The following is a 13,566-nucleotide window of genomic DNA, read 5'->3' on the forward strand; positions in this document are numbered from 1 at the left end:
AGAGAGACAGACAGACAGACAGATGGACAGACAGTAAGGAGAGAGAGCGAGAGAGAGAGAGAGAGAGAGAGAGAGAGAGAGAGAGAGAGCGAGAAGGAATGAGTAGATGTGTCCACACACAGAGTGACAAAAAAGCATGCAAGTCTGTCAGGACAGAAAGATAGACACGGCAAGGAGCAGATGAAGCAAACTAACAACAAAAGCAAGCAGGTAAACAGACAGGGAGACATGTGGTGATAAGCAGAGACAGAGATGAAGGGAGTCTGCCAGACACACACACACACACACACACACACACACACACAGAGAAGTGTCCATGTCTCGCATCCTCTGAGAGACAACAGAGAGAGGCAGAGATAGAGGGAGCCAGACATACAGACAGACAGGCAAACAGACAGACCGGCAGACACACAGGCAAAAAGACAGACAGGCAGACACACAGACAAACAGACAGACACACAGGCAAACAGACAGACAGACGGATGGACGGACGGACGGACAGACACCCAGAGAGACGTTTCCATGTGTTCCCTGAGAGACTGCTCAGGAGGGATACAGAGACAGCTGAGCCAAAGAAGTCTCCTCAGACAGAATGAACCGGTCATGAACCGTGGAAACGCTCCATAACGCCATCTGCTCCCCGCAAGCCCTCAGTGAACCTCACATACACATGCGCATGTGCAAACACACACACACATGCACAGAAAGAGGTACACATGCAAGCGCATGTAGGCACACATGCACGCGTGCACACACACACACACACACACACACACACACACACACACACACATGCAAACACATACAAGTCACACACAGATTCACTCACTCACTCAGATTCACTGGCACATACACACACACACACACACACATACACACACATACACACACACACACACACACACACAGATTCACTCACTCACTCAGATTCACTGGCACATACACACACACACACACACACACACACACACAGACAGACTCACGCAGGCAAAGAGACAGAGAGTGAGACATGGAGACTGAGATTGAGACAGTGAATGAGAAAGATTGAGAAAGAGACAAGAAGAGAAGGTAAAATAAAGAGACGAAGAAGAGGAATGAAATTAGCCTTAACCCACCCACATAATTATTGAGTGCAGATTTTTGGCTGATAAGATTATCGCTGTGCCTTATGCCATTTTAAGTAATTACACACAAGCTATGACACAGCTGTAACCTGAATCATATTCATTCAGCACCGGCAGTAAATTCATTTCTGTCATTTTTATACATTTTGTAGATGCCTGGGTCCCTGCAGAGAATGCATAATGCCATTAGGCTCTAATTAGTGTGTGTATGTGTGTGTGTTTTGTGTTTGTATGTGTGTGTGTGTGTGTGTGTGTACCCGTCTAATGTGTTTTTAGGTGGGGGAACACACCCTCTGCTGGTGCCTTACGATACTCTCACAGCGAAGGAGAAGGCCAAAGACAGAGAGAAAGCCCAGGACCTGTTCCGCTTCCTGCAGATCAGTAGCTACACCATCACCAGGTGTGTGTGTCTGTGTCTGTGTCTGTGTGTGAGCGGCTGTGTCTGTGTTTGTGTATATGTCTGTTAGTGTGTGTGTGTCAGTTTAATCAAGTCAGGAAAGGGGGGGTTGGATGTATTTTGTGGATTTTTTATAGTATACCTGCCATGCTGTCTGTCCACCTATGCATCTGTCTATCTGTCTGTGTCTGTGTGTCTCTCTGTCTGTGTGTCTGTCTGTCTCTCTGTCTGTGTGTCTGTCTGTCTCTCTGTCCTCTGTCTCTCTGACTGAATGTCTCTCATCTCCCCAGGGGCTTTAAGGACATGGAGCAGGACAGCTCCTCTATGGAAAAGAGGTTTGCCTACAAGTTTCTCAAGAAGCTGCTCAAGTATGTGGATTCTGCACAGGAGTTCATCGCTCACCTCGGTACGATGATTCATCTGTCTATCATACAGCACTCAGTCAGTCCACTGGCCTTAGCGTGTTCCCCTTGACGTGTTCTTCTTGACGTGTTCCCCTTGACTTAAAGGGGTAGTCTCTACATATGCACTTTGTTCCCAGTTAACCCTTGCCTTTCATGTCTTGTGGTATATTTCAGAGGCAATGGCAATGAGTGGGAAGATAGACAGATCGCCTCATGAGCAAGAAATCAAGTTTTTTGCCAAGGTACCGTAAGAGCCGCATCCAGATGGGGAAATCCATTCTCCTGAAGGCGATTGAAATCTGAATTATTCATTTTCAGCTTCTCTTTTACTTTTATCTTAAAGAGATATTTCTGCATTTGAAGTTCTTGTGTGTGTGTGTGTGTGTGTGTGTGTGTGTGTGTACGCTCTTGTGTGTGTGTGTGTGTGTGTGTGTGTGTGTGTGTGTGTACGCTCTTGTGTATGTGTGTGCGTTCTTGTGTGTGTGTACATGTGTGTGTGTGTGTATGTGTGTACGTTCTTGTGTGTGTGTGTACACGTGTGTGTGTGTGTGTGTACGCTCTTGTGTGTATATCTCCTGTCTCATGTGTATCTCCCTCTTCTGTCTCCTGCAGGTCCTTCTCCCCCTCATTGACCAGTACTTTAAGAACCACTGCTTCTACTTCCTCTCCTCTCCCAGTAAGAACCTCAGCAGCAGTGGCTACGCATCCAACAAGGAGAAGGAGATGGTCACCAGGTGCCTGCTGCATTTCACCTCCTTATTATTCACATTGACACCATGGAATGTTTCAGTTGAAGATTCAAATTCTGAAATGATTTTACATTGTAATACTGTAATAATAATAGATTCAATAGAATAGAATAGTGGTTCTCTTTTAAATATATTGGACTGACTGTAGCCACAGAAATGTTCTATCATCTGTAGAATCTGGCTCACGTGTGCAGCATGAAGGACACACAGCAAAAGATCCCATATGAACTGTGAAAATGCTAATGCTAATTGCTAATGACCTTTGAGAAACTGAGGAAATCGACAGTCCAGATGCTGATCATCTGCTGTGATCGACAGCCGAGTAATTTCGGCAGTAATCCAGCATCTGAGTTTTTTTTTTCTTCTTCTTCTTCATTCGTTGCTGTTCCATCTTTTAATGTCCCTTCATCTATGCTACCTCTTCCTCTCCTTACACCTCTGCCCTTTTTCAGCCTGTTCTGTAAACTGGCAGCTCTTGTCAGACACAGGATCTCTCTCTTTGGTAAGAACTCTTCAGGCTCTCCTCTCCCTCTCTTTTGCTCTACTAAGTGTGTTGTGAAGCTTTGGGCTACTTTGGTTGTTTGTTGGTTTGAAGCATCTCATTCTGCTTGTTTGGTTCTTTGTGTCTTCAGGAAGTGATGCGGCCACCATGGTTAGCTGTTTGCACATCCTGGCTCACACACTGGATACCAGGTACAGTACTGGCTAAGACTGACTATGGTCAGTGGGACAGAAACTGCATTATGCTTCCTTCTTGTGTAGCAAAACACTAATAAGACACTTATAGTTGCTGCAGTGCAGTGGTGTCTCAAGCAGTGGTATCTGTGGAAGAGATTTCCTTAACTCTACGATGCATTTCTGTATTTATAAATTAATCGTAAAGCGTAATTATCTGGATGAGGTGCTTAAGACCCTGGCTTGAAGTACTTGAGAAGAAAGGGTTTAGACATGTGTTTGAATTCGTTATTACCAACACTTACTCATGTACAGATCCTAAAACAAATGTTTTCATTTCAAAGTTGAGAGAAATTCGAAGAACTGAAGAAGCGGAAGATTTAGCCCCCCTCCCAGTCTTCTTTGATCATAATAATGGACATCCAAATGATTCTCTAACAGTGGGGATTATGTAATCAGCATTGCCTTTGCGTTGCCTTTTGTGTTTTTTCTTCTGCGTGTGAAGAGAGCTCCCGCTGGCAAGAACAAAGTTATCGATGCCAACACTCAGTGCTTCCGGAACATGAAGCCCATTAGGACAAATAGCCCGTTTTAGGCACGTGGCTTTGATGTGAGAGGGGTGGGGGGGCGGGCCGCTGTTCTTTGGGGCAGACTGGGAGGCTGTGGGCATAGTCTGGGTTTCTCCTTGTCTGGGCTCATCGGATTAGACACATTCACCGTGTTATACAACACTGTCCTCAGATGACCCTTAGAGCCTTCCGAAGTTACATTTCAACACCTCTCGCTTTCTCTTTCTCTCTCAGTCTCTCTCTCTCTCTCACACACACACACACACACACACACAATTTCCTTCTCTCACACTTTCAATTCAATTCACTTTTATGTATATGGCGCCAATCAACAATTGAAATTGTCTCTTTACAGAGCCCAGAGCCTGAACCCCTAAGGCACTAAGGCTGGCTTCCTCTCGTTCTTCACACTTTTTTCCCCTTGAATCTGTTTGTTTATCCAATTGTCCCTTTTGTGCATGAAACTGTCCTTCCCTCCCTTTCTATACCTTTTCTTTGTCCTCTCTTCCCTCCTTCTTAGAACTGTGATGAAGTCGAGCTCCGAGTTGGTGAAGGCGGGCCTGCGGACGTTCTTCGAGAACGCGGCGGAGGACCTAGAGAAGACGCTGGAGAACCTGAAGCTGGGGAAGTTCACGCACTCGCGCAGCCAGATGAAGGGCGTGTCTCAGAACATCAACTACACCACGGTGGCCCTGCTGCCAATCCTCACCGCCCTGTTCGAGCACATCACTGAGCACCACTTCGGAGTGGACCTGCTGTGTGAGTCGCATGACATGCTACCCACCCCAGAACTCATCTTCAGAACACTGAAGGACTGCAATATCTACCATACCATGCTGTATGAATGAGAAAACCGTAAACCTAAAAGCATGGCCACTGTGTGCACATCACCAAGCAATTCGGTTTGGATCTGCCATCTTAGTACACAGCACCAATTCAATGTGTTGGTACAATAGAAAAGTCCAGAACTGCATTCAAAGATTTATTAAATTATTAAAAGTTATTTTCAACTAAAAAAGACAATGATGAGAGATGCAGCTGCAGTAATGATACTACCACCACAAATCCTTCAAATCCCGAAACTAATGATGAATGACGACTATGAATATGGCCACCGTGGGTTTACTGTAATCTGAGTATAGGTTGCATTTTCTAGATATGTTTGTGTCATTTTCATCCCTGAAGTCAAGCATCCATATTCTCTATAAAGAAATGAATATGAAGAATGTCCTTGTTTTCTGCAGTGGATGACGTCCAGGTTTCCTGTTATCGCATCCTGACCAGCTTATACTCCCTGGGAACTGGCAAGAATATTTATGTTGAGAGGTATTTCAAGCCAGGAATATGGAATGTGGTTAAATGAACTAACAATGGTTATATATGAGTTATTGCTTTAATCTTCTGTTATACAAATAATTATCTCTTTGCCGTATCTGAAATATTTTATGTGTGTACGTGTGTGTGTGTGTGTGTGTGTGTGTGTGTGTGTGTGTGTGTGTGTGTGTTACCCTTCCCCTGCAGACAGCTGCCCGCTCTGGGAGAGTGTTTGGCCACGCTGGCTGGAGCCATGCCTGTGGCCTTCCTGGAGCCTCAGCTGAACACACACAACCCTTGCTCTGTGTTCAACACCAAAACACCCCGAGAGCGAGCCAGTGAGTGGCACTCAATACGTACAATATTTACAGTATTACATTAGGTTCCACGTATTACATAAATATGAACAATGTTACATGTAATTGGGTCCCATGGCAATGAGAGCACAGTACATTGCATTTTATTTATTTATTGCATTTAACGCCATTATAAAGTGTTGCGGAATTTATACAAGCATTATTTTGCCCCTAAGGACTTTGTTGTCCTTTAGGTTTAAATGAAACATGACCTGCATATGAACTTTTAATCCATTATTTACCGTGGGAATTTTCACTCCATGGAGGATGTATCCTTATAGCGTAGTGTGTGATTATTAAATATATGCCACAAAGGGTATGCTTTATTGTAAATAGCCTCAAGCACTAAACGCTTAATGCTTAATTAGGTAATTAGTATGCTGTACCTGCTACATAATTCCATGTTGATACAAGATTTGCTTACATAGCCTAATGAAAGCATGACTTATGCCTGACACTAAGGCGTATGTTTTATACAGCTATACATTTTAAGTCTGGTAGTATGGTGTGCAGTGTATGAAAATAAGACCTGAAAGGGGAAACAGCCAAAGGTGATTTGATTCAAAATCGCAGCGGTAATGTGCTACTTTGAGAACTGCTAATGCAACTACCATACCAATAAGAAATGGCTTGGACTTTGTTCTCAGTCCTGGGCATGCCGGACACCGTGGAGGACATGTGTCCAGAGATCCCGCGTCTGGCTGGCCTGATGAAGGACATCAACGACCTGTCGGAGTCCGGGGCGCGCTACACGGAGATGCCCCACGTCATCGAGGTGGTGCTGCCCATGCTGTGCAACTACCTGTCCTACTGGTGGGAGCGAGGCCCGGAGAACCAGGCCGCCACCAAGGGCGGAGGAGGCTCCATCTGCTGCACCACCGTCACCTCCGAACACCTGAGCGTCATCCTGGGCAACATCCTCAAGATCCTCAACAGCAACCTGGGCATCGACGAGGCCTCCTGGATGAAGAGGATCGCAGGTGAGAGGTCAAACATGACGCTCAAACATGCTGGTGTTACAACTTCCTGTGAGGCCTTTAGGCCTTGCACTGTCAATACCCACACACACGGCCCTCCATAGGTGTGCACACTTAAACTAAATTATATGTTCATGGAAAGGAAAAATCACTGTTATGACAGAGGGCTCAAGTCAAGTGTTCCCTTGGTGGTTTCCAGCTAGTCCATAACTGTGAAAATTACCCTAACATTATAAAGGGCCCAATCTACTGCCATTGTGTAGCCTCCTGTGACGCCTTCAGGCCTTGCACATTCAGTACCCACACACACACCCCTCAACAAGTGTGCACACTTAACCAATAAACACACTTAGCCAGGCCCACACTGCCCATGCACTGACTGCGCATAACAGTGATTTATCATTTCCATGAACACGTAATGACCTGTCATGATCTTTTTTCAACGAGATGCCCTGGATGAAGACGATCCCAGGTGAGGTTGCACACACAAGCATGAGCTGGACCTGGAGGTGTTTGACCCGGCCATATGCATTGTTGGGCTCACTTTCTCAGTTAGGGACATGTTTGATAAATAATACACTTTACCTGAACCCTCCAGCATAACAGCGACATCATTTAGCCATAAACATGTCATAGCTTGTGTGGTATCCTCTTATTATCCTGACCCAGTCTCAAGAGCAGTAGGCGAGGACAACACACCCGCTAGCAGCAGGATAGTCACCTTCACAGTTATGAGTCAAATAAAAGGACTCAGATAACACTACAGCTAGTCAGAAACTACCCGAAGGAGAGTGAGGTGCCCCTTTTCAGCCATAGATGAGGGATTTATTCCACTCAGTACCCAGAGGATTACTTTGAACTCTCCCAATCACAGCATACGTCAGTCTGCCACACTGACACCATAGAGGATAGCGGATGGTGGTGTCTCTGGTGAAATATTGTGATCTGGAAATAGAGGATCCCTCAATGGGAACATTATGAGGTTTTGCAATTAATATGTTTGTGACAGTGCCCTTGCTAAAGTCACATTCACTATTGTTCTCCAAATGATGCTTTTCAAGTATATCCTGTCCTTCTGTATTGTCTCTTGGGCTTGGAAACCTACCCAAACCACCCTATTGCACTACCCTCTCAGTGCAATGTAATACCACGAGAGACAACTGGGGGGTGCTTACACAAAAAACAGACATCTAGGGATCCCGTATGCATGAATAGGCCTACGTGAAGGACAAAACTTTTTCATTAGGCAGTTAGACAAAGCCCATGACACTTTGCATTATTGTTCATCCAGGTGCCATTGTGCAAGAAAGTGTTCAAGGCAATGTTTAAAGGGGACATATATTTGTTTAGTGCTTCTACACATGGATTTGGGTATCTGGTATGCCTACCGACCCAAAAACATTGAAACAAAACAATCCAGTCCGTTTGTTATGGTCTATCTATGTCAGAAAGGATACACTTCAGCGAGCCTGTCACTTTTTCTTCCGCATTACATCACATGTCACCATGTGATGTAATACTACCAAAGTGATGCTAACAACAGCCATAAACATGAAAGACTTCATGAATATTAAAAGAAATGTGAATGACCAGCCTATTACATTATTTATCGTTTTTGTCTCTATCATGGTGAATCATGACTAGCAGAAGTATGATGAATCATGATGCATAGTAACAATACCTGCCTTTCCATTATGAGTGACCCTCCATCTTGTGTTTTGTCAGTGTACGCCCAGCCCATCATCAGCAAAGCACGTGCGGACCTCCTGAAGACCCACTTCCTGCCGACGCTGGAGAAACTGAAGAAGAAGACAGTGAAAGTAGTGACGGAGGAGGAGCTTCTCAAGGCCGACAGCAAGGGCGACACCCAAGAGGCGGAGCTTCTCATCCTGGACGAGTTCGCCGTGCTGTGTCGCGACCTCTATGCCTTCTACCCTATGCTCATACGCTACGTGGACAACAACAGGTAACACAGATGCTATCTGGGATATGGAGTCTGACTGTGTAAAACATACCAATTGTGCAGAAACAGTGCAGAAACATGCAGAAACAGTGCAGAAACGTTCCAGAAACATAGGGGATAGAGGGGATACAGAGGGGATGTGACATAGACACAGAGGGGATATGAAATAGACACTGATGGGATGTGACATAGACACAGAGGGGATGTGACATAGACACAGAAGGGATATGACATAGACACTGAAGGGATGTGACATAGACACAGAGGGGATATGACATAGACACTGATGGGATATGACATAGACACAGAGGGGATGTGACATAGACACTGAGGGGATATGACATAGACACAGAGGGGATGTGACATAGACACTGAGGGGATATGACATAGACACAGAGGGGATATGACAAAGACACAGAGGGGATATGACATAGACACTGATGGGATATGACATAGACACAGAGGGAATGTGACAAAGACACAGAAGAGAAAACGGGAAAATCAGCTTTGCACATGCACTGCTTGGGCATCCTGCGCTATCTATTAGTCTGTAGACAACAATAAATCTCACATTGCTTTGATGGTAAAGCTGTAGAGCACTGAGAGTGTGAGATGAGCACTAAGAATCTTGTGCTCAGGGCCCCTATGTATGTTCCCAGACACCTTTGCTCTTACACAATATTGATATATGATGATTCTGCATTCTGTACTCTGATTCAGCAAAACATTATTCCCTATGCCAAGAAAGTCAAATTTTCAAGTATCAATGATATTTAAACAGTGTTTGGCTGCAGATATTGAGGGCACATTTGCATTAGAGGAGGCAGTGTCCCCAACAGGGAGATCTTCCCCCCTTTCTCCTCCTCAGGTCCAGATGGCTGAAGGAGCCAGATCTAGACTCCAACGAGCTCTTCAGGATGGTGGCTGAGATCTTCATCCTCTGGTGCAAATCACATGTCAGAGTTTTATTTATCTACCAAAATGTGTGTGTGTGTGTGTCTGAGTATGTATATATGTGTGTGTAGGTGTGTATGTATATGTATATTTGTGTGTGTGTGTGTGTACAGAATCGTATTCTATTATTATAATTTGAACAAAATAATACAAATCCTGTTCTGTTCTGTACATATCCTTTGTCCGATCTGCAGAATTTCAAACGGGAAGAGCAGAACTTTGTGGTGCAGAATGAGATCAACAACCTCTCCTTCCTCACGGGTGACAGCAAAACTAAGATGTCAAAGGTAGGGAGAGGATCTGAGGACATTTGTCCAATTAGAGGACTCATGATAAATCAAGAGTGTCCTGATGAGTCACATCTGGACAGCTGTCCCCTGGGCTGCCTGGCAACGGCCGGGAGAGAAGCCCGAGTGGCCAATAAGGGACCGTGTGAATATGCAAACGTGTTATTAGGGAGCGGAGGTATTTTTGAACGTTTCATGAGAAAGATTATTTCAGAGCATGTTAAGAGTTCTCATTAATCTTTTCTCTCTCGCTCTCTCATTATTTTTAAATTGCTCTCTCAAACATCCCATATTGCTTCTTTATCTCGTCCTATTTCTCTGAATGTCTCCCCCCCCCATTTCTTTTCTTCTGTCTTTACTCTTCCTTTCCTCAGGCTATCGTTGTTGCCTGTAACCTCAGTTTACCTTAATCTAGCCTATCTGTGCTGTGTGTCAGCACTTCACAGACAGGCATTATTACAGCATTGCTCTTTCTGCAGTGGCAGCCAATTCTTTATCTCGTTCTCTCTCGCTCGCTCTTTTGCTCTCTCTCTCTCTCTCTTGCTGTCTTTCTCTGCGTTCCTCTGCATCCTCTACCTCGGGGCAACTCAAGCCCCACACATAAACATGTCCAAGTCCAGTTATTACCTCGATAAAGCATTATATAGCTTTTTTTTCTCTTTGGGTTGAAGTATCAACACACTAAACTTTGCCCCTTCGCCTGGGAAAGGGGCGATCCATCCTATTGTCACCCATGCAGAACTCCCCTCCACTCTCATAGTATTGCAGTTGCATTTAAAACTTCTATTATAAATCTCATAAGAGGGTTTTATTTTTTAGTTTTTTTTCTTTATTTTTGATATTTTATTTATTTATTTTTCAGTTTTTACTGAATAAGCATTCTATACTAAACATACTAACTTTACTAAGAGCTCCAGAGATATATTGTGAAGGTATATTTCTGTTGACTGCATGCATTGAGACGTGTCTGATTTCTGCTCTCTCCCGTTCACAGTCTTTTCTGGGAAAGAAACACAGTGAGAGTGTACGCAGTGTGTGTTTATCATTGACTGTATATGAGTGCTGTTGGGTGGCAGTGAGCGTGCAGGTATTGTGTGTGTGTGTGTGTGTGTGTGTGTGTGTGTGTGTGTTTGTGGACAGTGAGTGTTTACATGTTTGTTTGTGGTCTGTAACTGCAAAAGCTTAAGGTGCAGTGTTTAGCTGAGCAGGTCACGTTGTGAACACACTTTAACAAGCAGTGCTGAGATGGGAGCTCTTAGTTATTTGAGAAAACCATACTGCTGCAGAACTTATATGTGATAATATGTCACAGACTTCTAAGGCATGACGTATATTGTTAAAAATGTTGTTGAGAATCTTTTTGGAGTCCTCATGGATAAGGCAAGAGATGTGTTTGATTTGTTAACTGGAGTAATAAGTCCTCTTGTGTTCCATCAATAGTCTATGCTGACATACAGTTGCATGTTACCACAGATAGGTAAAACGAATTACATTATTTAGTAGTGCATCAGCCATCAACCTTTCTCATAGAGTATTACTTTGTTTTCCTGTGGTCTCCCCACAATGCCTTAGGCTGGAGGGGCAGAGCTTAAGCTGTTAAAGGTGTTCAGCTGTCAGGTGGAGATGCTCAGTTGCTAATTGCACCTCAGGCTAGTCTGACAGCCCTGAGTCTAGTTCTGGGATAAGAGGTGTTCAGACTTAAGTGGAGTCTCTCCACTGAATACCAGACTTAGTCCATCACTAGACTTAATCTTCAGTCACTCTCTGGTTATATTGTATGTGTGTGTGTGTGTCTGTGTGCGTATGTGCGTGTCTCTGTGCGTGTGTCTGTCTCAGCACAAAAACCTGTTTCAGCTGTGTTTTGAACAGAATGATATGTTTATAATGTGTATGATCTGTTGAATGGCACTGGTCCCTAAAACGGTGTGTTAGCTTGACATTACCTGTGAATGTGCACCGTCTGATATGTGTATGCTTTTGTTTGAGATGTATGCAAACTAGGTATGCTGTGTGTTTTAACTGTGATTGATGTCTACAAGCCGTGCAGCACCTCTGTGTGAGTTGTGTTCGAGACGTCCTTGAGAAGTCTCTGAGATGTCTTTGAGACATCTTTGCGATGTGTCAGAGACGTGTCTTGGATGTTTCTTCCCCCTTCCTGTGTGTCCATTAGTCAGTTGGTTTGTTTACGGGTGGGAAGAGGGCCTGAGGGTGTATCCTGTGTATCCATAGACACAAATCACCAGCCAATCATGAATAGTCATAAGCCCATCCATCACAATGTTTGTCATGGTAACACCATTTCATCTCCATGGGGATAGAGGGCAGGAGCCATTCCATTGTAGAGTAATGAAAACCACAGTGACTGATCACCAGTCACCTTATATATCTCTGGCGTCTGCTGCAAGTGATGAATCATCGATGTGTGTTGTGGTTAGTTCATGCCTGTTGAAGGCCTGGTTTCTGTATTGGTTTTGAGTCCTGGTCCCTTTGCAGTGTACAAATATATGTAGTGTATGTGTTGGGGCAAAGCCAGCTGCTTCAGTTTGTCTTTCCCACCCCATCTCCTCTCTGTTTTCTGTGTGGTATACTGATGGCTGGCAAACTAAATTGGTGGCCTTCAGGTGGTGTAGCTTTGCTGACTCGAGCGTTTGGCTGTGGTTTGAGAGGTTATTGCCCTCAAGATAGCAGCTCAATAAAATGAAACTGGTTCCACTCTTAAACACTTCAGGAAATGAATGTAGTGGTGACCATTTTCTAAAATGGCCCTGTCATACAGTAAATTTATATTTTGTGAGCTGATGGCATAGATGTCCCTTTCAGTCCTGTAAAGTAACTGAATTGTCCCACTTCAATGATGTCTTATATAAGGCAGTCTTATTGATCTGCAGCTTCGGTGCCACCTCTCTGCCGTCAAAAACGGGACTAACATTCGTGGAGAAACACTTGAAAACCATCCCATTGAATAAGCACCACGCAGTGAAAACCAATCAGTTTGCCCCCGTCACTGTGAGTGTTACCCTCAGATGAGTGTGGTGCAGGAGGGGGCTAACCTTTGACCTTTGACCTCTGACCCTACAGTCGGGGGGACAGGACCAGGAGCGAAAGCACAAGAAGCGGCGGGGCGAGTTCTACTCCATCCAGACCTCGCTCATCGTGGCCGCCCTCAAGAAGATGCTGCCCATCGGCCTCAACATGTGTACGCCCGGCGACCAGGAGCTCATCTCACTGGCCAAGACCAGATACAGCCTGGTGAGTGGGGGAGAGAGGGGCTGTTTGGGGGTTCAGACAGGGCCAAATGTCACTCCCAATTGGCCATGAGAGTGTGTGTGATCATGTACAAAGCCTTGCGTAGAATTCACTCTTAAACATAAAACTGAAACATAGCGTAAGCACGAAGCTGGAAAGCAAATTTGACATATGAAACCGTGCGCACACAACATTCTGTGCACTTTTTTTTTGTAAATCCTGATCAGCGAGAAATTGAATGAGCACCACACTCCACTTATTTATGCTGATGATGCTAATGAATATAAATACGTCTAGGCTACTCTCCATGTTCAGACTGAAACTAAATGGCAAAAGCAAGCAGCAAATCAACCAAAAAGAAAATTTCAGCAGATGCGAGATGGAAGTGATCTCATCTGATGTAAAGGCAAAATAATTAATTTTATTTGGCAATTAGTCATCTGACATTAATAACAAAAAATAAATGTTAGAGTGGCAGACTGTACCAGAGGCTATAGATGCATGCGGTGAAGTCAGAGAACCGCACAAAATAACCCTCAGTCAGTCTGGGA

General features: G+C 44.5%; 1 protein-coding gene across 1 annotated transcript in view; it reads left to right on the top strand.

Annotated features, from left to right (window-relative positions):
• Nucleotides 1-13,566, top strand: part of LOC105908186 (ryanodine receptor 3-like) — a 180,959-nt gene that overhangs the window by 131,116 nt on the left and 36,277 nt on the right. Inside the window, 15 exon segments of the mRNA XM_031580909.2 lie at nucleotides 1,401-1,524; nucleotides 1,812-1,927; nucleotides 2,100-2,167; nucleotides 2,538-2,659; nucleotides 3,127-3,176; nucleotides 3,307-3,367; nucleotides 4,439-4,677; nucleotides 5,163-5,244; nucleotides 5,440-5,570; nucleotides 6,236-6,568; nucleotides 8,291-8,531; nucleotides 9,397-9,484; nucleotides 9,677-9,769; nucleotides 10,764-10,793; nucleotides 12,848-13,018. Coding sequence (XP_031436769.1) covers nucleotides 1,401-1,524; nucleotides 1,812-1,927; nucleotides 2,100-2,167; nucleotides 2,538-2,659; nucleotides 3,127-3,176; nucleotides 3,307-3,367; nucleotides 4,439-4,677; nucleotides 5,163-5,244; nucleotides 5,440-5,570; nucleotides 6,236-6,568; nucleotides 8,291-8,531; nucleotides 9,397-9,484; nucleotides 9,677-9,769; nucleotides 10,764-10,793; nucleotides 12,848-13,018 — 1,949 coding nt within the window.

The sequence above is a fragment of the Clupea harengus genome, chromosome 14 (assembly GCF_900700415.2).
Source record: "Clupea harengus chromosome 14, Ch_v2.0.2, whole genome shotgun sequence".
NCBI classification, from domain to species: domain Eukaryota; kingdom Metazoa; phylum Chordata; class Actinopteri; order Clupeiformes; family Clupeidae; genus Clupea; species Clupea harengus.